At 37.7% G+C, this 20,275-nt stretch overlaps 3 protein-coding genes and 1 non-coding gene across 5 annotated transcripts; 3 read left to right on the top strand and 1 right to left on the bottom strand.

The window, feature by feature from the left end:
- The first annotated feature begins 24 nt into the window (after positions 1–24).
- UVH1 (Restriction endonuclease, type II-like superfamily protein) lies at positions 25–5,916 on the top strand. Of its 2 annotated transcripts, none has more exons than XM_059588265.2 (9): positions 25–1,030; positions 1,147–1,373; positions 1,578–1,663; positions 1,910–2,074; positions 2,693–3,532; positions 4,074–4,184; positions 4,285–4,545; positions 4,632–4,855; positions 5,597–5,916. In XM_059588265.2, the coding sequence occupies exons 1-9, from the start codon at positions 183–185 to the stop codon at positions 5,805–5,807; spliced, it is 2,973 nt and encodes a 990-aa protein (XP_059444248.2). In that variant the 5' UTR covers positions 25–182; the 3' UTR covers positions 5,808–5,916. The 2 variants fall into 2 exon arrangements, with proteins under 2 accessions (XP_059444248.2, XP_059444247.2); XM_059588264.2 differs by having other exon boundaries at positions 1,575–1,663.
- A 1,638-nt stretch (positions 5,917–7,554) lies between these two features.
- On the top strand, positions 7,555–11,790 carry LOC132176185 (phospho-2-dehydro-3-deoxyheptonate aldolase 2, chloroplastic). Its single transcript, XM_059588322.2, has 5 exons — positions 7,555–8,085; positions 9,407–9,684; positions 10,160–10,436; positions 11,037–11,282; positions 11,374–11,790. Exons 1-5 carry the CDS (start codon positions 7,600–7,602, stop codon positions 11,638–11,640), a joined length of 1,554 nt encoding a protein of 517 aa, XP_059444305.1. The 5' UTR covers positions 7,555–7,599; the 3' UTR covers positions 11,641–11,790.
- Positions 11,791–12,597: 807 nt separating this feature from the next.
- Positions 12,598–12,669, top strand: TRNAW-CCA (transfer RNA tryptophan (anticodon CCA)). The gene has a single exon. It is a non-coding gene; the product is annotated as a tRNA-Trp (tRNA).
- A 2,437-nt stretch (positions 12,670–15,106) lies between these two features.
- Positions 15,107–18,431, bottom strand: LOC132174160 (cationic amino acid transporter 6, chloroplastic-like). The gene is made up of 5 exons (XM_059585854.2): positions 18,028–18,431; positions 17,676–17,898; positions 16,952–17,282; positions 16,581–16,809; positions 15,107–15,666 (listed from the first exon to the last, which is right to left on the bottom strand). The coding sequence occupies exons 1-5, from the start codon at positions 18,416–18,418 to the stop codon at positions 15,107–15,109; spliced, it is 1,734 nt and encodes a 577-aa protein (XP_059441837.2). The 5' UTR covers positions 18,419–18,431.
- Between the last annotated feature and the right edge of the window lie 1,844 nt (positions 18,432–20,275).

Here is a 20,275-nt window from a genome sequence, read left to right as displayed (position 1 = left end):
CTGGAGAGGGCGGCTGTACGTTATTCAAATTCTAGAAAAACGCCATCGTTTTTAAAGCTTTTCACTGGCAGCTGGCTGCAATAGCATACTCCGCGCCCAAACCCAGGAACCCTTTAACTCCCGCCCCCTCCAAGAAACCGAATCAAGCCAAAGACGACGCCGTTTTCGCCGTCAGCACCACCATGGTCCAATTCCACGAGCTCATAATCGGAGACCTCCTGGATGACCCGAACGGCGGACTGGTGGTCCTCTCCTCCGGCCTCTCTCTCCCCAAGCTGATCTCCTCCCTCGTCCTCCTTCATTCTTCCTCCCCAGAAGGCACCCTCCTCATTCTCTCCCCCTCCAATCCCCGCCTCAAATCCCTAATCCTCCACCATCTCCCCTCCCGCACCGTCTCCGAACTCTCCGCCGACCTCCCCGCCCACAACCGCCTCTCCCTCTACGCCTCCAACTCTGCCTTCTTCGTCACCCCCCGCATCCTCACCGTTGACCTCCTCTCCCGCCGCCTCTCCCCCTCCCTCGTGTCCGCTCTCGTCGTCCCCTCCGCCCACTCCCTCTCCGAGTCCTCCCCCGACGCCTTCGCCGTTCGCCTCCTCCTCCACCGTGCCCTCTCCATCTTCGCCTTCTCCGACCGCCCCCACTCCATGGTCTCCGCCTTCGCCAAGGCCGAGCGCACCATGAAGTGCCTCTATGTCAAAAAGCTTCACCTCTGGCCCAGGTTCCACGTCAACGTTGCCGACGAGCTCGAGCGGGACCCGCCGGTGGTTGTCGACGTTCGGGTTCCGATGACGCGGGCCATGGTGGGGATCCAGAAGGCCGTTCTGGAGGTCATGGACGCGTGTCTCAAGGAGATGCGGAAGACCAACAAGGTCGACGTGGAGGATCTCACGGTGGAGAATGGGCTGTTCAAGTCATTCGATGAGATCGTGAGGCACCAGCTCGACCCCATCTGGCATACATTGGGGAAGAAGACCAAGCAGCTCGTTTCAGACTTGAAGACTCTGAGGAAGCTCTTGGATTATCTCGTTAGGTTCTTCTGCTTCCATTTTGATTCACTGTGAATTCGTTACGAGTTACAAATAGATTTTTTGATGTGAAAATTGTGTTAATATGATGGTTTTGGGTGATTGATTACTACTTGGGTAGGTACGATGCAGTGACTTATTTGAAGTATTTGGATACACTGAGGGTGTCGGAGAGTTTTCGGTCGGTTTGGATATTTGCAGAGTCGAGCTATAAGATCTTTGAGTATGCAAAGAAACGGGTTTGTCGTTTCGTGAGGTCTGATGGTGTGAAACTAGTACATGGGCAGGGTAAGAGTGTGACGGGCAAAAAGAGGAAATCCAAGGGGGGTGACAAGAATGAGGAAGAAGGTAAGTGAGTGTTTTTTGTTTTCGGTTTAAAAAGTGTTATGACTTGACATAAATGTGAAAACTATTTTTGTGTTTTTGTGTTTTAAATTGTTTGTTAATACATTTGTTACGAGAACGGAAAACAAAAGACGTAAAATAAAATCACAGAAAAATATGGTCTAAAGTTTCATTTTTCTAACTCTTCTCTAAATGAATTTGTAGCAGCTGGTGGTGCTTCGTCGTCCATAGCAGGTAGTGGGTTAGTTTTGGAGGAAGTCTTGGAGGAGGCACCAAAGTGGAAGTTGTTACGTGTGAGTGAGTGAGTTCCATTTTCTTTGCTGTCCGTTGGTTACTTTTTTCTTATAGTTGTGAAACATTGTTGATTTTCTGACTTATTACGAAGGAAAGATGAGCGTGATTCAGCCCTAAATTTCATATCTATTTTGTGGTATTAGTTTCTCCTTTTGTTTCGGTTTGATGATTATAGGTTCAAAAACTTTGAAGTTCTTCGATATTGGAAGTTCACTCTAAATCTGGGTGTGATGATTTTATTACAGGAGATTCTTGAAGAGATAGAAGAGGAAAGACAAAAGCAGGCTTTGTCAAGAGAAGAGCTTCTGGTTGAAGGTGAAGCGGATGATAGTGGTATTGTTCTAGTGGCCTGCAAAGATGAACACTCATGCATGCAACTTGAAGAATGCATCTTGAACAGTCCACAGAAGGTTCTTCCCACATTCTTTTCTCATTTGTTAGATTCCCTTCTATTCTTTATGGGTATTATATTCACTTTGTCCCACACTTGGTTGTAATTTTATTTAGTGTGTTATTTATTTATTTGAAATATCTTGTTCTTTAGTCGAGCCAATTGACTAGCAATCATTAAACCAAGTCCACAAGCCATTTGCATCTTGTAATCCTCCTAGGAGTGCCGCCTTCTGCAAGATTGAGATGAGAATGTGGCAAGGGTTAGAAAACAGGGAATGGAAACAACCTTAATTGACTTAATTAGTTATTAATTGAAAGTCATGACTATTTTTTTTTTAATCAAATAGTGTACTGGTTTTGATAGACGCATTTTGTGTGTTAGACCTTGCTGTTAAAAGTCAATACTCCATAAGTGATGAAACAATTTTTTCAAGCAGCATTATGTAAGTAGAATTTTAAATAATATTGATGAATACATTTTGGCTTATCTTAGAAGTGATTTGTGCTTGTGCCAAATAATTGCTAGTTATGCGCTTTTGGTGGACACTCTTTCTTTTTCCCACATTTTCCTTAGCAATTGGTAATGAATGGATGCACAACAACATGCCCATTTAATTATATATTTCCTGTTGAAGGTCATGCGGGAAGAATGGGAGAAGTACTTGCTGAGCAAAGTAGAGTTGCGTGACATACAAACACGTTATAAAAAGAAACCAAAGGATCCTAAAGGTTTTGGGATTCTCGATGGAGTGGTCCCGATAACACCTGCACAGAACACAGAAGCTAGCAACTGCATAAACAAGCTGGAACGCGATGCACTTATGGCAGCTGCATCAGAAATAAGAAATCAAGCCAAAAAGGACCATATTGTTGGAGAAGATCCCCAGCCTCATGATGGCATTGTAGGACATAGAAAAGGAAAAGGAAAAGGAAAAGGAAAAGTAAGGAATAAGAAAGGCGTGGCTAATTTTCAGAGACATCCAGGGAGTGAAAACAATAATCATATTAAGGAAGCAGCAAGAGATGCTAAAGTTGAAATTTCAAATTCAGAAAATGATGGTGAAAAAGATGAAAGCAATCCAGTGGCTGCAGGTGGTTTTTGTGAAGCCGCAAGCCACACTGCCTCTGTAGACGAACCGATTCTTCGGAAGCATACCACTGAAGAGTCGAATAGTACAGGATCCAGAACTGCTAAGCCGCTGCCACCGGTGCATTTTTATGCCCTAGAAAGTGATCAGCCTATACTTGACATTTTGAAGCCCTCTGTTATTATTGTTTATCATCCAGACATGACTTTTGTCAGGGAAATTGAAGTCTACAAAGCTGAGAATCCGTCAAAGAAGTTGAAAGTTTACTTTCTCTTCTATGAAGATTCTACTGAAGTACAAAAGTTTGAGGCTAGTATACGCAGGGAGAATGGTGCTTTTGAGTCTCTGATCAGGCAGAAATCAATGATGATAATTCCAGTTGATCAGGTATGTGGCTTCTGTAGTTCTGTTTCATTTTCAATGAAGAGGATGCTCTTGGAAACTCAATTATCAAAGTTATTATGCTACGTGTTTAGGTTAGTTTACAAGGTATTGGTACTGGACATGGTTTTGATATTGCAGGAAATCAGATCGAATTCATGTAGTTGCTATTGCTAATGTGAATTTGTTCTATCTTTGTAGCAATTTTTTTTTTTTTTGTATATTCTCACTTCTTGGCGTGTTAATTTTGATGATTCTTTAAATGACCTTAAAATCTTTTGTAGAAAATTCTGCAGAGATCTCCTCTCTCACTTTTAAACCTGCAAAAACCTAATTTTATCTGCCTTTCTTTTCAAGTTCAATCATATCTTTACTCATTATTTGTGAAATATATTACACTCTGTTGCTTCAGTACTGAAAGTGATTTCGTTCTGTCCATGAAACACAATTCAGTTTATTTTCTTGATCATTTTATAATTTTTTTTCATGGTCAAATTAAGTGCTTATGTTTTCCATATGTTGTGCGTGTCACCTGGGTTTGAATCAGGATGGGCGCTGCCTGGGACTAAATTCTTCTGTAGAGCCACAAGCCTCAAGTTCCCAAAACTCAATAACGAGAAAGGCAGGTGGAAGAAAAGAAATTGAGAAAGAGATGCAGGTGTGCGATTTTCTGCTTCTTCTATGACCTCACTCCAGAAAATGTGTACTTAGGTTTTGTTTTGTTTTTTTTTTTTTTTTTTGGGTTTTTCATTTTTCAGGTCATAGTAGACATGAGGGAATTTATGAGCAGCCTTCCAAATGTTCTCCATCAGAAGGGCATGCGCATAATACCAGTAACCTTGGAAGTTGGGGATTATATTCTCTCACCATTAATATGTGTGGAGAGAAAGAGTATCCAAGATCTTTTTATGAGCTTCACATCAGGCCGTCTTTACCACCAAGTAGAGACAATGGTCCGCTATTATAGAATACCTGTTCTCCTGATTGAGTTTTCACAAGACAAAAGTTTTTCTTTTCAGGTAATTAAATTACATTTGTTTCACAGAAAGCCATATGTTAGGTTTAATACTCTGCTGGTTTTATTTTTTGGATTTTTTGTTTGCAGTCCGCAAGTGATATTGGTGATGATGTTACGCCAAATAGTATTATATCTAAGCTGTCATTACTTGCTCTACATTTTCCCCGCTTGCGAATCATCTGGTCTCGCAGTCTGCATGCCACTGCTGAAATATTTGCTACACTTAAGGCAAATCAAGATGAACCTGATGACACAAAAGCAATTCGAGTCGGTGTTCCTTCTGAAGATGGTATTGTGGAAGATGATGTGAGGTGAGTTGCATAAATTTGACTTGGTTTTCACTTCAAACATTTACTTCAATCTGATGCTCCTAGAGAGTATGGGAAGAAACATTTAGTAGTAACTGCTATTAGCTGGGATTGAGCGGTGAATCTAGAACATTTTTCATGTCTGGCCCAAGTTAAATGACCCATAAAACCCCCAGGGGTTGGCCCAAGTGGTGAAGGCCTTGGTCTTCAGGGTTTGCTCCTTTCAAGGTCCAAGGTTCGACATCTTATGGGTGTAAACAATCCCTTGGGGCTACACTTCTTGGTAAAAAGTCAGCGATTTAATCAATTCCGTGTAGAAAAACTTCTGAGGGTGCAGTGCACGGGACTGAGGTTTACTCTACAGGGATGGGTTCGAAGGGTTCTGTCTTGAAGAGGTTTCCCGACATAAAAAATAAAAATAAAAAGACCCATAAGTTTTGGTCCTTGAGCAAGTAAGCTGAAAGATGAGCTAAATTGTTGGATATATTTAACAGAGCACTTTGAGGCCTAATGGTGCATGCTGCATGCAGTAGATAGAGGACAAAAGCTTCATTAAGAAAGATAAACTAAAATCTACTGTTATCCCAGACCATCACCCCCTCCAAAACCACCTGACCTACTGATCAGGGTTTGATGATATATTGCGTTCGGCTTTGCATTTGCCTTGATTAATGAGGTTGAATGTTTCATTTCACTTTTCATTTAGGATATGAGTTTGATGGTATATTACGTTCTTCTTCGCAGAGCTGAAAACTACAATACATCTGCCATCGAGTTTCTGAGACGTCTCCCGGGCGTGACAGATTCAAATTACAGGGCTATAATGGAGGGGTGTAATAGCTTGGCAGAACTTGCCCTTCTTTCTGTAGAAAGGCTAGCCGAACTAATGGGTGGTCAGAAAGGTGCTAGGACTCTCAGGGAGTTCCTTGATGCAAAGTATCCAACCTTGTTATGAGGCTAAGAAGTAACACCTGATTAATTCATTTGTTATTCATTGGGGCACATTGCAATTTTGTATTTAGGGTTTTATGAGATGAAGAAATAGGTGATTAAGGCCTCATCTACCTTTCCCGTGTTGTAATTCTTCAATTAAATAGATTAATTTGCCGTTCCATTGGCAACATATTGTATGTATAAAATGTAACACTAAAATAATTTTAAATTGTAATGTAATGGGTTTAACATTTTTATCTAAATTTAGATAAGAGTTTTTCGTGGCTACTGTTCATTGGCTAATCTATCTGTAGGCTTAAAATAAAAAGCTTCTCCAAACTTTTTTTATTCACAAAACACACTCTTGGCGAGCTTGTCGAGACTCGAGCTATGAGCAAAGAGCTTGGTGGAGAGAGATCGGACCTAATGGGAGAGAATGAAAAAAGATTTTATATAAAAAACAATATTATTATTTTAATAAGTAAAGAAAATTTTAGATAAATGTTTTTGAAAAGTAGGTAATTAAAATAAAAACAAATTGGTCTTAGCTAAAATATAGTCAATGCAAATGCTCGGGAAAAAAAAAAGTGCTTAGTAACTAATTAAAGATATTCGTGCAAATTTGTTCAGGAAAATTCTATTCTGTTCTGGAAACGACGTCGTCCACCTCCTAATACCCTGTTCAGCAGCAACATTATCCGGTTATCTCCCAACGAAAACTTTCTGATTTAATATATAAATATATTAAATATATTATCCTAGAAAAATATCTATTGGATCCGGCTTACGTGCGGTTGATAAAATAACCGCATAGCTGCTCTGTTAAAATTTGAAAGGTCCAGATTTAATACTAGTAGTTGAACGGTCTAGATTTAATAATAGCAGTTTAATCAGACGTTGTGACTGACTGAAAGGAAAACAAACGCCGTTTATTTTCTGGCGGAAGGGTGCTTATGGAGAGACACAAGGCTTTGAGGAATGAGAAGCTAGAGAGAGATTTGGGAGAAAGACGATTATTACAGAATGCTCTTCTTCATCCAGTCACCATTTTATATTTCAGTCTCAAGCTCTCTCAGTCTGTGTTCTGCTGAAAGGGGTTTCTGGAAAGGAAATTTGAGGACAAGACGCTGGGCATGGAAGGGATAAAAAAGACGAAACAAAATGGATTGGATAGGGACACTCCTTTCATATTCCTCTTTTCCATGTTTTTATTTCCTTGCTGCTTTACAATTACCAGTGTTTTTTTCACCCTATTTTCCTCTTCAAAAGCCCCAAAAAGAGGAGTAATTGACGAAACAAATATTTTAAGCAAACTCACCGATCCAAGAAAATATTAACCATATTTGTGAACATCCACGCCCAGACTCATAAACTATTGATACCAAATGGGGAGATGTCCGTGGAATTACTGGAGTAATTGGGAACAAAGCTTTTAAGCAAACTCACAAATCCATGAAAATATTAAGCAGACCCAAATTTTTAAGCAAAGCTAACATCAATCTTCGAAGAGAGAGAGAAGGAAAGATGGGAAAGGAAGGCACAGCGGTGGGAGCGAGAGCAAGAGGTGGTGGAGGAACGAGTGTGGTTCAGTCTCTTTAATCCAACGCCGTTTGCTTTGCCTTTTTGTTAAATCAACATCGTCGGTGTAAAACTACTAGTATTAAATCTAAACCGTTCAAATTTTAACAGCATATTTGTCAACCGCGTGTAAGTTGGATCCATATCTATTATATTCTTAAGAGTATCCCTCAACGAAAACATCCACCTCCGCTACCATCTCTGACACAGAGAGAGAGAGAGAGAGAGAGAAAGAGATGGCTCTTACTCTTAAGGGCTCTGTTAATCTCACCCCCCCAACGATCACCAAAGCCTTCGCTCTCAAACCCCACTTCCTCACCCCTCTCCACTTCACCACCACAAAACACACCCCATCCGTCTCTTCCTCATCATCATCATCAGTCACAGACAACGCTAACACTTCATCTGGGCCTTCAAACTGGGCCCCGCACTCGTGGAAGTCCAAGAAGGCCCGCCAGCTCCCGGACTACCCGGACCCGGATGAGTTCAGGTCGGTCATCCAGACCCTGGAGTCCTTCCCGCCCATTGTGTTCGCCGGCGAGGCCCGCAAGCTCGAGGAGCGGCTGGCCCAGGCCGCCATGGGCGAGGCCTTTTTGCTTCAGGGCGGGGACTGCGCCGAGAGCTTCAAGGAGTTCAATGGGAATAACATTCGGGACACTTTCCGGGTCTTGTTGCAAATGGGCATCGCCCTCACCTTTGGCGCCCAAATCCCCGTCATCAAGGTACTCTCTTTTTTCTTTTTCTTTCCTTTTTTCACTCTCTATCATCATTTTTTGTGGAAAAAGCTTTGTCGGTGTTGGTGAGCTGGGTTTTCTTTTTGATGATTTGGTTGTCTGTCTGTTGCTTTAAGATTTTGGAAATCGATGTCTTGCTTTGGACTTGTGTTGTGTCATGCGGACTGTTTTTGTGGGTTTTGGGGAATCGGGTTTTCTTTTTGATCACTTGGGTGTTTGTAAATCGATGTCTTTCGTTTGGATTTGTTGTAAATATATTAGTTTGACCTTTTGACTCGTATAGTATCGGCTGTTAGCAGGTTTTGGCCACGGATTAAAATACATTATCCTTTCTTTTGCTTACTTATGGGTCACTCGTCGTTTTTCTATTAGTCTCCCGCCATATATATATATATATATGCATGGGCGCTTTCTTATACTTTAATTCTGGTTTGATTTCAAACTTTTATAGCTGCAAAATGATGAATGACTAAAACTACTACCATCGAAATGCTCATCTTGATTTTTAAAGAATATGTAGGAATCATAGAATGGAATGGCTGTTACATGCATGATGCATCACAATATTCTGATGAAAAATAATGTTTAGAATTGCCCGGCTAAATACTATTTAGTTTTTGTGTCTTCAACATGGCATGCACGACTACTTCAGGGTTAGGGAAGTATTTTTTGGTACTAATAACAAGGTTAAGGTGGGTTTTGGTTTCCTGTTCTCCACATTGAAGTAGTTCGACCCTGGAGAACGAATGTCAAAGGTGAAGCTATGGAATTACCAGTGAAGGACCCACTACTAGAAATAATTCATAGTGGAAGAAATGTTTGTACTTGATTTTAAATATTGGCCTTACTATGTTCCTTGTACTTCTGGTCTATCTTTGTGTTGACTATAATTTTAGTATTTTTTCCAGTAATGTTTCTTGCATCATGTTTTTCAGAAGCATTTCCTGCCCACTATCTCCCATAGCATCTGCCTTAATTGCTTCCCAAACTGGTAAAATGGGTTCTCACTAATACGTCATGATTTGAGGTTTAGTAACTATAAAGCTCAACTCTAAGTTCTATTAATTTTTTTTTTGCATTATCTTATGTATATGTGCGCTCTGCTTACATATGGTAAACTAACTCTAGATGTGGGGTGGTTCAACTAAATCTACCTGAAAATTGTTGCCTTTTTTTTCTTTTTCTTTTTCTTTTAATATTTGGAGATCCTATAATCACATATGCATAGACTTGTTTGCTAAAATCACATCTATGATGCCTTGTGTAATAATACAAGTATATCTGTTTCACTTTGTTTAATATGAAACAGGTAGGAAGGATGGCAGGGCAATTTGCAAAACCTAGGTCAGAACCTTATGAGATTCAAGACGGTGTGAAGCTTCCTAGTTATCGGGGAGACAATATCAACGGTGATGCCTTTGATGAGAAATCTAGAATACCTGATCCGCAAAGGTTGATCAGAGCATACCTCCAATCTGTTGGCACACTGAATCTCCTTAGAGCATTTGCCACTGGTGGGTACGCTGCCATGCAGAGAGTTTCAGAGTGGAATCTTGATTTTGTGGTACACAGTGAGCAGGGGGACAGGTACTTTTGAAAAGATATTCCTTCACTTCATGCAATTTTTTCTTGAAGCAAATAACTGGGCAATTTCAATTTTTCCAGTGGGTTAGTTCCACCCCCATGTATTGGTCCCACACAACACTCTTTGTGCCTCTATTTGCTATGAAGTGATTATTCTGATGATCTCGTCAATAACCTTCTGCCTCGTCTAATGGAAGTGGAGAATTGTTATTTGGGTAGTCCCGGATTCTCTAAAAGCAAGCAGTTGCATGGAAACTTTTTCTGTTTAAATTTTTTTTAATAGGTTTTTTACCCCTCAAATAGAGATGGAATGAGAGATCGAACTAGTGACTTTCGCTTCATAAAGCATGACCTCTAGCCGATTGAAGTACCCTTTGGAGTCAAAAAAATTAATGTCCTATATATATATTTTAATTTTTTAGGTTTTTCCATGCTGCTTTCTTGTATTTACTTACTAAAACTTACTGTTTGATGAAAGGTACATTGAACTTGCACAAAGAGTAGATGAAGCCCTGGGGTTCATGGCTGCTGCTGGGGTTACTGTAAATCATCCCATAATGAACACAATTGAGTTTTGGACATCTCATGAATGCCTCCATTTACCTTATGAGCAAGCCTTGACTAGGGTAGATTCAACATCAGGGTGTTACTATGACTGTTCTGCTCACATGCTTTGGGTGGGTGAGAGGACTCGGCAGTTGGATGGTGCACATGTTGAATTCCTCCGGGGTGTTTCCAATCCTCTTGGCATAAAGGTAAGTGGCAGCTGCACTTAACTTGGTGGAAAAAAAAAATTGTAGTTGCGCTCTTGGGAATCTATACAGTCAACCTCAAATTTATAAATTTAATTTTGATGAAATGCTGCAGTGCTGATGTTATTGTCTATAATTTCAATAATGCTCACTTTCATTGTCAGCAAGATAGAGGATTTTATTTGTGCGCAGTTTTGTTTTCCTTTGTCTTGTTGGCCTTTAAATGGAGACCAAGGGAGATGGCAGATTAAATCATACATTATGTAGAATCCATAACATTCATGTATTACTTGTTTTGTTTCATAATCTAACATGCAGCCATGTGTCCATAATTCAGGGAGACATAACAGCCTCCTTCTCTTTGTTTGATACTTTGAGCTATTCTTTCGATTCTCATTATAGGCATCCCTGTTGTAATTGACCTTCTTATGAAGAATTTCAGTATGTTTCTATGTAGAGAGTAGAAATTCTTACCACGTTGAGGCTTTCATGTCTTGAGTGCCTTGGAAGTGATTGAGTGGGCACAGTTGCTGTCACTCTAGTGGGGTGATATTTTTCTACATTTTCTTCTCTGGTTGTTGATGTCTGGACTTGGTCATGCAGGTGAGTGACAAGATGGATCCAAAGGAGCTTGTGAAATTGTGTGAAATTCTCAACCCTCATAACAAGCCTGGAAGATTAACAATAATAACGCGAATGGGGGCAGATAACATGAGGGTAAAGCTCCCCCATCTGATTAGAGCTGTGCGCCAGGCTGGGCTTCTTGTCACATGGGTTAGTGATCCCATGCATGGGAACACCATAAAGGCTCCTTCCGGTCTCAAGACGCGGCCGTTCGATGCAATCCGAGTAAGAACTGATCAACCAATATTGACTGATAAATACTTCAACCCTTTTCTTCATAACGGTAGTAACAGGGGGTGTTTTTGTTTTGTCTCAGGATGAGTTGAGGGCTTTCTTTGATGTTCATGAACAAGAGGGGAGCTACCCTGGGGGAGTTCATCTGGAGATGACTGGGCAGAATGTAACAGAGTGCATTGGAGGGTCAAAGACAGTGACTTTTGATGACTTGAGCTCCAGATATCATACACACTGTGACCCCAGGCTGAATGCATCACAGTCACTTGAGCTTGCATTTGCCATAGCTGAGAGGCTGAGGAAGAAAAGGTTAAAATCGGTTAAAAACTTTCAAAGAGGGCAAAGATAATCATTCTATGATATGGGATACTTGAGTTTTTTTATCTTGTGCTCATTCAAGTTCTCAATAATTGTATTTGGTTTTTTCTTATATTTGTGAATGCAGAGTTTTTGCTGTAATAAAATCTTATGCCTAAAAATGAAGGCTCTTCTCTTGTTAGTGTAATTTTTTGGACGAAGTTTCTTCCAACTAAGTTGGACTAAATTTTTTTTAACCCATTGTAATAAATTGACATACGACGTTAAAGAATGTGATTGTTATATGCATTTTTAATAGAGCATATGATTATTGCATGCATTAAAATGTATGTGAAAATCATATATTTTAACAAGACATTGGTTTGATAGATTGAGTTAAAGAAATTTACTTCCATTAATGTTAGTTTCAAAATGGAAAGAAGTGATATTTTAGTTAAAATTTTCGGAGCGAGATGTGAATGCTCTTATTAGCTCATGTGGCATGAATTGTTATAGTTTATATTTTAGTAGTTAATATGGTATGTGTCACATGTCGCTATTTATTTTAGTGACTAACATGATAAATATTACTTGGTTTGTTACTGCAATTTATAACAGATTCATAGTAAAAACTGCAATACTTCTAATCGCTCTTAAATTCACCGTAAAACATATGGGGGGATCGCAAATACATGGATCCGTAGGGACTAATTAATAGAGTCCATTATACAAAGAACTTGCTAGTGGCATATGATAAACTAAAGTCTTAACACAATCAAAAATTCAAAATACTGAAACTTTAGAACTTTGCTTGGAAAAGCAAATAAAAAGAAATACTTTTAGAACTTGCAACATGTCATCGCCCAAGATCATGAGACAAAAAGCAAAAAGCGTCTGACAAAAAGAGTTTGGGAAGTGATGGCCATTGGCTGGCTGCTCAATTGGAGGGTTCGACCATTTTTGAATGGTTAGCATCTATATAAAGTATAAGTAAGGCTTTAACAACAAGGGATCCGTGGCGCAATGGTAGCGCGTCTGACTCCAGATCAGAAGGTTGCGTGTTCGATTCACGTCGGGTTCAATCCCCATTCGGATTTTTTTTTATAAATTATTGTTATTATTATTTTTTAAGAAATTGTCATAAATGAGAAAGGCCGAATGTGGCCTTTAGAGTGAGAAATACCAAATATTAATATTCCTGACAAAGTCCAGTACCCTAGCTTTTCCGCGGCAGAAAAAGGGAAAATGATTTCTTTTCTTTCTAATATACAAATAAATAAATAAAAGAAGATCTAGGCCCGGACCATGTTCTTCTGCTTTTTCATTTTTCTGACCCAAATGCCATTGTCTTACTCTTCTTCCATTACTACTATAGCAGACCCTTTTGTGCCCAAATGGTGTTTTTTTTTTTTTAAAGAAAAGAAAAATAAAAAGGCGTTTTAAATTTATTCCACCGTACGTACGTAGATTTTATAATATGGATAATACAAGTTTGCAGATGTTATTTTGTAGTTAGCTTAAGAATCAAATGACATTATTATTATTATTATTATTATTATTATTCAGCTGTTTTTAACATTCCCTTGTGATGATTTTTTGTTCATTATTAGGGCTTTGGTCCTCGTCGAGTTTAGATTTTTTTTTTTTTTAAAATATATATTTCTAGCATTCCAGGGCTAATTTACCATTAAGTCCAATGAAGTGGCTCCTTAAAGCTAATTTCCAATCACCCAAGCAACTCCTTTTGGGTTTTGCCCCCTCCCCTATATATATATATAATCTAATTAATTAGTTCTGCCCCAATGCATCAATGAGTTCTTTTCATCATTATTTTTGTTCCTTAAATAGGAAAAATATCTCTTTGATATTGCAGTTTTACTGATGGATTTGATAGCAGTTGGGTCAAATCAATATCTAAAAGATTTGTAAATGTTTAGCCATATATATATATATATATATGATTTTTGCAAAATATGGTGGAAAGAAAAGGAATATACCAAAAGTTTGCTTTATTATGCAGCATTATGAACTTGTACAAGTTATCATCATTTTTTTCTTTTTCTTTTTCTTTTTAACCATACATTTAGCATCATTTGCATTAACAATTATTGGTAATTTAGTAAGTAAACAAAATCATATTCAAAGTGAAAAAGAAAAAGAAAAAGGGAAATGTTAAGCATGGGCAATCTAGATACAATAATGGGCTAACTACATAGGCCAGGTCATGACCTAGCTAATTAATGATAAGTTACAAACCAATTTTGGGAAGGGAAAAAAGAAAAGAAAAAGAAAAAGAAAAAGAAAGCAGTTTACAAAAACGACATGACAGAAAGCTCAAAAGGGATAAAGAAGGTGATCATAATTAAAATACACTAAACATAAGGACTCCAATATTGGATCACACTTCAAAACTTGGAAGCAAAGGAAAACTAGATGATTTGACTTCTTTTTGTTAATTGCAGTGGCACCAACAAACCACAATATATATATTTGATCTCTCTAGCTAGGGTACAATCAATAATATCTTGAATAAATAGGGGGACCATATGACCCACCATCAAAATTCTCCATGATTGTGATCAAGAGATCATCTTATCAGCGCATTGCAGACTTTGCAGTATCCTAAAAATTGGTAGTTATATTTGTATATAATTTTTGTAATAGGACATTTCAACTTTTACCAAAAGCTTATTTGTGATTATTATCAGTCTACTAAAGAACTAAAGTTTAATACCCCTAGCCCTAGAGGTTTGATCATCAAGAAGCAAGGGCAAGATGTAGCTCTTCGATCCCTAGTGGTGGACCATTTTTATTGTGCTATTTATTTATTTACTATTTCATTATGAATTTTTTTAGGATTGGCTATTTTTGATATGATTCGCTCGCTAACTAGACATGAATTCAACATAAAATTAGTAGATTAAAGTTAAGGAGTCTGACCCGTTTAATTAAATGAGTCTAATTAAAGTTAATTTATACATTCTTATACTTATGTCTCAATATAAATCAAACTCGACACACGATATAAGAGTTAACAATTTTTGACACCTATGCAAACCCGTCATAAATCAACACAAATTTAGCCTGATTTAACAAAACAAGAAAGAAAAAAAATGCTAGCTTGAACGTAAAATCTCTCTCTCTCTCTCTCTCTCTCTCTTGACATTCCTATTTCTGGATGAGCTAGAAAATGACAAAACTGAAGAACTAGGGTCATCATACTTTCCAAGAGGTTCATTAATATTGTGTCCATCATTGCTTGATATGGCCCAAAATGACCTCAATCATCTTCTCCACTACCAAAAGGCCATTGTCTTGACATCCTACCCATTGTATGATCATGGTGGCATCACCATTGCAGATGGAGGAAAAAGAAAGAAAATGCAACCAACCAATATTTACTAAAACAAAGAGACCGATTCAAACGACATTCAAGAGAAACAAGAAAAGATGTTGAAAAATTAACAGAACTTCCAATTCTTTTTTATTTTTTTTGCAGCCTAGGACAAATGCTTTAATCAAAGCACTTGAATATCTACCTTAGCCATCTGTTGTGTTGATGAGTTTGAGTTCACTTCAGCATCAACACCCTTCTCAAACTCCTCTGCTCGGTAGGTTGAATGAACACCATATAGTACATAGAACAAAGTTATCAAACATGCCCATATAGCAACCCTTTGGAATGCCAGTTTGTTTAATGTTGTCATGAGGAAGACATTAAGGAAGACTGATGTGGCGGCTGGCCATGGCATAAATGGCACCGACCACTCCATGCCTTGTCCTCGACATGGTACCATGTAGTGGAAGATGGCAGTGATGATGATCATGGATCCCGTGAATAACACAAGGTTCCACCATTCTGGCTTGAGCCTCCATGATATGGAGACGCCAAAAGCACAGGATGAGAGGAGGAAGAGGAACAAGGAGGTGTGGATAGGGGGGTTGTGGCTTATGATCACATATTTTCTGTAGATGAGAGCGTTGGCCACAAGGTAGAACACCAAGAGTGTTCCAAAGTTTATCATTTCAATCACTATTTCGAGGCTGGTGAAGAGTGCAATTGTAGCTGTGCAGAGTCCTGCATCACGATGAACAAATATGGTGTGTAAGAATATAAATTAAATGATTAAATTTTGATCTAAATAGTGATTTAATATAGCATAAGAGTAGAAATCCTGAATTCGAATCTGTCTTTATCATTTATCTCTTATTATAATTAAATAGTTCATGTGTTGAACATCACCTATTAAGGAAAAGTGTTAGAATATTAATTAGATAATTAAATTCATCTATTGATATTAGTTTAAGTTTTTGAGGTTTCAGCACTTGGAACAGGAAGATAAATTTATTGGATGCATTAATTGTGGAAAGAAAGTAATTAAATAAATAAAGAAGCTCTTCCATTAGTTTTTATATAATTGGGCATTGTCTTTATTTTCTTCCCCTTAATTAGATGCAGCTATTTAGGTGATTGAAACAGAATTACAAGATTTAGATACGAGTTTGTGGGGTGGACTTTTTTTTTTCTTTTTTCTTTCTTTCGAAATTCTCAATATTAATAAAGATGGCCTCTGTACTAGTACTGATGTGAATTTTACAAGCAAAACATGGTTTGAGAATATTGAATATTTTATTTTCTTTAGTGTTACTACTATTTCTATTGTTATTTCCTTTTTCTTTTGTGGTCTTGTTCCCCCACTTTCGAAAATGGATAGACCATGAACCAGATAGTGGTAAAAAGATATAAAAAAGGTTATCATAAAACTTAATCCCACTCCCAAATCCCAAAATCCAAAATATTTTTTGCTTAATAAGAAAATATATGGGGTGGGAATTAAGTATCATAAAAGATTTTCCTTGTGATCCATATTACTAAACAATCTAGATTAATTAGTACTTTTTGTGTCTTCTTGTTTGGGATGTATTGGGAGTGTAATTAAAGTTCATGGAGAAGCATGTAATTAGGCATGAAATTAAGATTTAACTAATTACCCAAGAAGAGAGTGGCATTCAATGGGGTGCCTGTTGAAGGATGAACCTTGGCTAACCATGCTGGCACTAGCCGGGCCCTTCCAATAACACAAAGGTACCTAGCTTGACTTAACATGGCAACCAGAAGAGAAGCAACAATTCCCAAGCTTGCGCCTACCCCAACAACATTGCTTGCCCACTTCCATCCAATACCTTGGAAAGCGAATGCAAATGATCCTTGTGTTGGTATCTATAAAACATTAATTGAAGAATTTTGCCTATAAATTAGGATGTGCACCAAGAGGGCTTGAAGTTTGTCTAATATGCTTTGGCCTATATATTCTTTAAGTAAACAAAGTATGTGTTTGAGATATCAAATTTAGATTACTAACCTTAGTGTAGGGAACCATCATACACAAAGACAAGGCCATGAGGCAATATAGTACAGAAACAATGAGAACTGAACCTATAATTCCCACAGGAAGGCTCTTTGAAGGGTTTTGGATCTCTTCTGCCATTGTTGAAACCGAGTCATAGCCAATATAGCTGAAGTAAACCACGGCTGCTCCATCAAGAACACCTCTAACACCACAAGGAGTTAGTCCTCTTGGCTTCACCAAGTTCTTGGCAGTCCCATGGTAGAAGCCAGCAAATATGATAAATCCAAAGAAAACTAGATGAAAGACTGTCATAATAAGGTTCAAGATAGAGCTTTCCTTTGTACTGCAATAACCCCCCAAAAAAAAAAAAAAAAAACCCTCAATCACTATCAAAATCAAAATCCACTGCAACAATAAAAACCATTCCTTGATAGTCCAATAAATAGTTTAGAGGAAATTTCTGTCCATTCAATAATGATTATAATGATGATGATAATAAGTAGCCAGCGACATCAATGATTGTCATACTAACAACAAGAATAATATACTAAATCTGCCATCAATATATATAAATAGAGCTGACATTAAAAAAAAAAAAAAAAAAAAAAAAAAAAAAAAGCCGAATGGCCACTAACCCATGTCAATGAAAGAAACTTGTGCACCAATTAAGATCAATATAACTTCTCAGGAAAGAAAAGTGAATAATAAACTTATATATGGTAAGAAATCAAATTACCTATGGCATAGACAGAGAGTAAGAAGGATAATAAGAGCGACAGCCGGGAAATCCAACATATCATAACCTTTTGCTAGGCCATCCACTTTGACTCTCCATGTGTCTGAAGAATTTACTCCAAAAGCCCAGGCTAAATAATCAGTAAAAGTTCTTCCCACCGCAGCGTTGGATAATACATATCCCATAAGTATGTTTGCCCCAGCAAAGTAACCCACAAACTCTCCTACATACATGATCATTTCAAGATAAATCGCGAAAAAGGAAGAAAAATTGAAGAATAGGGCAATGAAAGTAGAGAAAGAGTTGTGAGACAGAAATAAACAAATATATATATATATATATATATGCATACCAAAGGTCACTCTAAGGTAGCTGAAGGCACCTCCGGCTACTGGAATTTGAACGGAGAATTCGGTGTAACACAAAGAGGAAAGAAGTGCTGCTATTCCAGCAATGATATATGATAAGAAGACAGAAGGGCCAGAGTTCTGGTTGGCTACACGACCAGTTGTGACAAACACTCCAACACCAAGCATGCCCCCAACACCAAGGGCAATCAAATCATGCCACTTGAGCTTCCTCTTCATGTCTGCTCCAGACCTTTGCCTCACTTGGTTGAGCTCCTGGTCTGGAGTCCAAGTGGCCAACATTCTCTTTCTGAGCCTGTGAGGTGTTTGGTAGAGGGAATAGAGGTAATTGGAGAAGCAAATGGTGTTGGGTGCAGTTCGCATGGTGGTGGTCATGTTTGTGAAAGAATGGAGTGTTTTTGGCTTCCATGAGATATGGGTGGATTGAAGGTTTAAATATGCATTTGATGAGAGGGTATATTGGCTTTAGGGTGAAGGTTTTAAATATACATTTCCGCTGCTTTATGCACTCACAACTTCCACCAGCATCACTAGCAGCTTTTTTATTTTTTTTCCTTTCATCTTGAGAATCCTCTCCAAAGCTATAGCTAGAATGAATTACTGCAATAGATAGTGTTATTTTTTTCCCTTCGTATTGGGTTGTTATTGTATTGTTATTTTACTCATTTAAAAAAAAAAAAAAAAAAAAGACTCGAATGTATTACTGCAATGAATAGTGTTATTTTTGGTTTTTATTTTGATTATTTAAAAAAAAAAAAAAAAAAAAAAAAAGAGAGAGAGAGAGAGAAAGAGAAAAGGTGTAATGCTTGATTCTTTTACTAAAGGTTGATGAGAGAACCCAAGTGGGTGTCCATGGCTTTATCGAGAGTACCTAGTTGTCCTTGTGTGTGTGAGTGTATAGAATGACACTAACACCCTCCTTTTCTCTTTCTTTTATCTCTCCAAAGAACAGCCTTTGAGAACCCCAAGACTCCCAAAGAGGTTCTTCTGTTATAGAAGCATGCACAAAAAAGATAGAAAAAGGCCGAACCATTTTGAAGTGATGAGCTTTGTAAGAGGAATCACTATGTGAAGAAGGGGAGTACTTTGACCTAATCTTTTGGAATTTCACATCTAAAACTTTGAAAAGTTGTGACAAGCATCCAACACTTTGTTAAAGCAACTAATTACATTTCTTCAAATGAGTCTCAAGAATAATTGAACGTGATTCCTCAACAGGAGCACAATTGATCATCACAGTTCCAGCCAATTTTGATATGTGGATGATGCTCTGATTCTATAAAATCTCAAAAAATTTAGAGCAAACACGTGTTAATGCACCGAAGATATAGATTGAGATATATATATATATATATATATATATATATATATATATATATATATATATATCATTTGTTTCATATATATAGTTTTACTATAAATCTGATTCCATCTGACATTGACCAATACAAGAATGATACTCAAGTTAATGGAACCATATCTTTAAAGTTGAATTTAAAAGTGGCTTAAGAAGCCAAACGAGTGGTTTTTGAGTACTCTAAGTTAAATTAATGTACGGGAAAAAGGGAAAAATAATAAGAAATTATAAGGTTGGAGCTTTGAACCTCTATTTATGATCATTTTATTGAAAGCTTGTCTGACATCTCATTGTAATATATGCATTCTCTAGAACATATATTATTAAGCTCCTAAAGTATAGTACATATTATTCCAAGTTTCATTAATATATTCCAAGTAAATTAAACTTAATTTTCTGCTGCCATTTCAACGTAATGCAGCACATATATAATATATTGCAGCTAGCTTCTTCAACTTACACAATACTTCTCAACCTTGATCAGCAATCCAACTGACACAATTAAATGGGAGTGAAGAAATTAAATAGGCTTCCCTTTTAATTATAATATACTTTCAAGAAGTCCGATATGTATATATTTATATATATTTATGTACATTCAAAATTATAAACACACATGCATATGCTGACATGCATGCATAGAGACAGATTTATATTTGTGTATAGATATAAGTGCATGTAATGGAGTGTGTCAGTGGTCAAACATATATCGTTCGTTTTTAACATTGAGACAGACCACATACATATGACTTGCTCGCATGGAGAACGTAAGTGGTGGATCCCAACATCATACATGGAGTACTGTAATATTGCGAGCGTGCCATATGTCGACAGAAAAAAAATTAGTAAAAAAATATGCTGTGTTGTCTTTAGCA

The sequence above is a fragment of the Corylus avellana genome, chromosome 3 (assembly GCF_965113065.1).
Source record: "Corylus avellana chromosome 3, dhCorAvel1.hap1.2, whole genome shotgun sequence".
Lineage (NCBI taxonomy): Eukaryota > Viridiplantae > Streptophyta > Magnoliopsida > Fagales > Betulaceae > Corylus > Corylus avellana.
Note: the sequence above shows the minus strand (reverse complement) of the source record. Positions and strands in the feature narration are given on the sequence as shown.

Bases quoted from the DNA above. Each gene is read 5' to 3' on its own strand.
- UVH1 (XM_059588264.2), top strand. From the start codon at position 183: ATGGTCCAATTCCACGAGCTCATAATCGGAGACCTCCTGGATGACCCG. The intron at 4,185-4,284 runs GTGTGCGATTTT...TTCATTTTTCAG, and splicing joins AAATTGAGAAAGAGATGCAG to GTCATAGTAGACATGAGGGA. The intron at 4,546-4,631 runs GTAATTAAATTA...TTTTGTTTGCAG, and splicing joins ACAAAAGTTTTTCTTTTCAG to TCCGCAAGTGATATTGGTGA.
- LOC132176185 (XM_059588322.2), top strand. From the start codon at position 7,600: ATGGCTCTTACTCTTAAGGGCTCTGTTAATCTCACCCCCCCAACGATC. The intron at 8,086-9,406 runs GTACTCTCTTTT...AATATGAAACAG, and splicing joins CCCAAATCCCCGTCATCAAG to GTAGGAAGGATGGCAGGGCA. The intron at 10,437-11,036 runs GTAAGTGGCAGC...TTGGTCATGCAG, and splicing joins CCAATCCTCTTGGCATAAAG to GTGAGTGACAAGATGGATCC.
- LOC132174160 (XM_059585854.2), bottom strand. From the start codon at position 18,418: ATGACCACCACCATGCGAACTGCACCCAACACCATTTGCTTCTCCAAT. The intron at 17,899-18,027 runs GTATGCATATAT...TCATGTATGTAG, and splicing joins CTACCTTAGAGTGACCTTTG to GAGAGTTTGTGGGTTACTTT. The intron at 17,283-17,675 runs GTAATTTGATTT...GGGTTATTGCAG, and splicing joins ACTCTCTGTCTATGCCATAG to TACAAAGGAAAGCTCTATCT.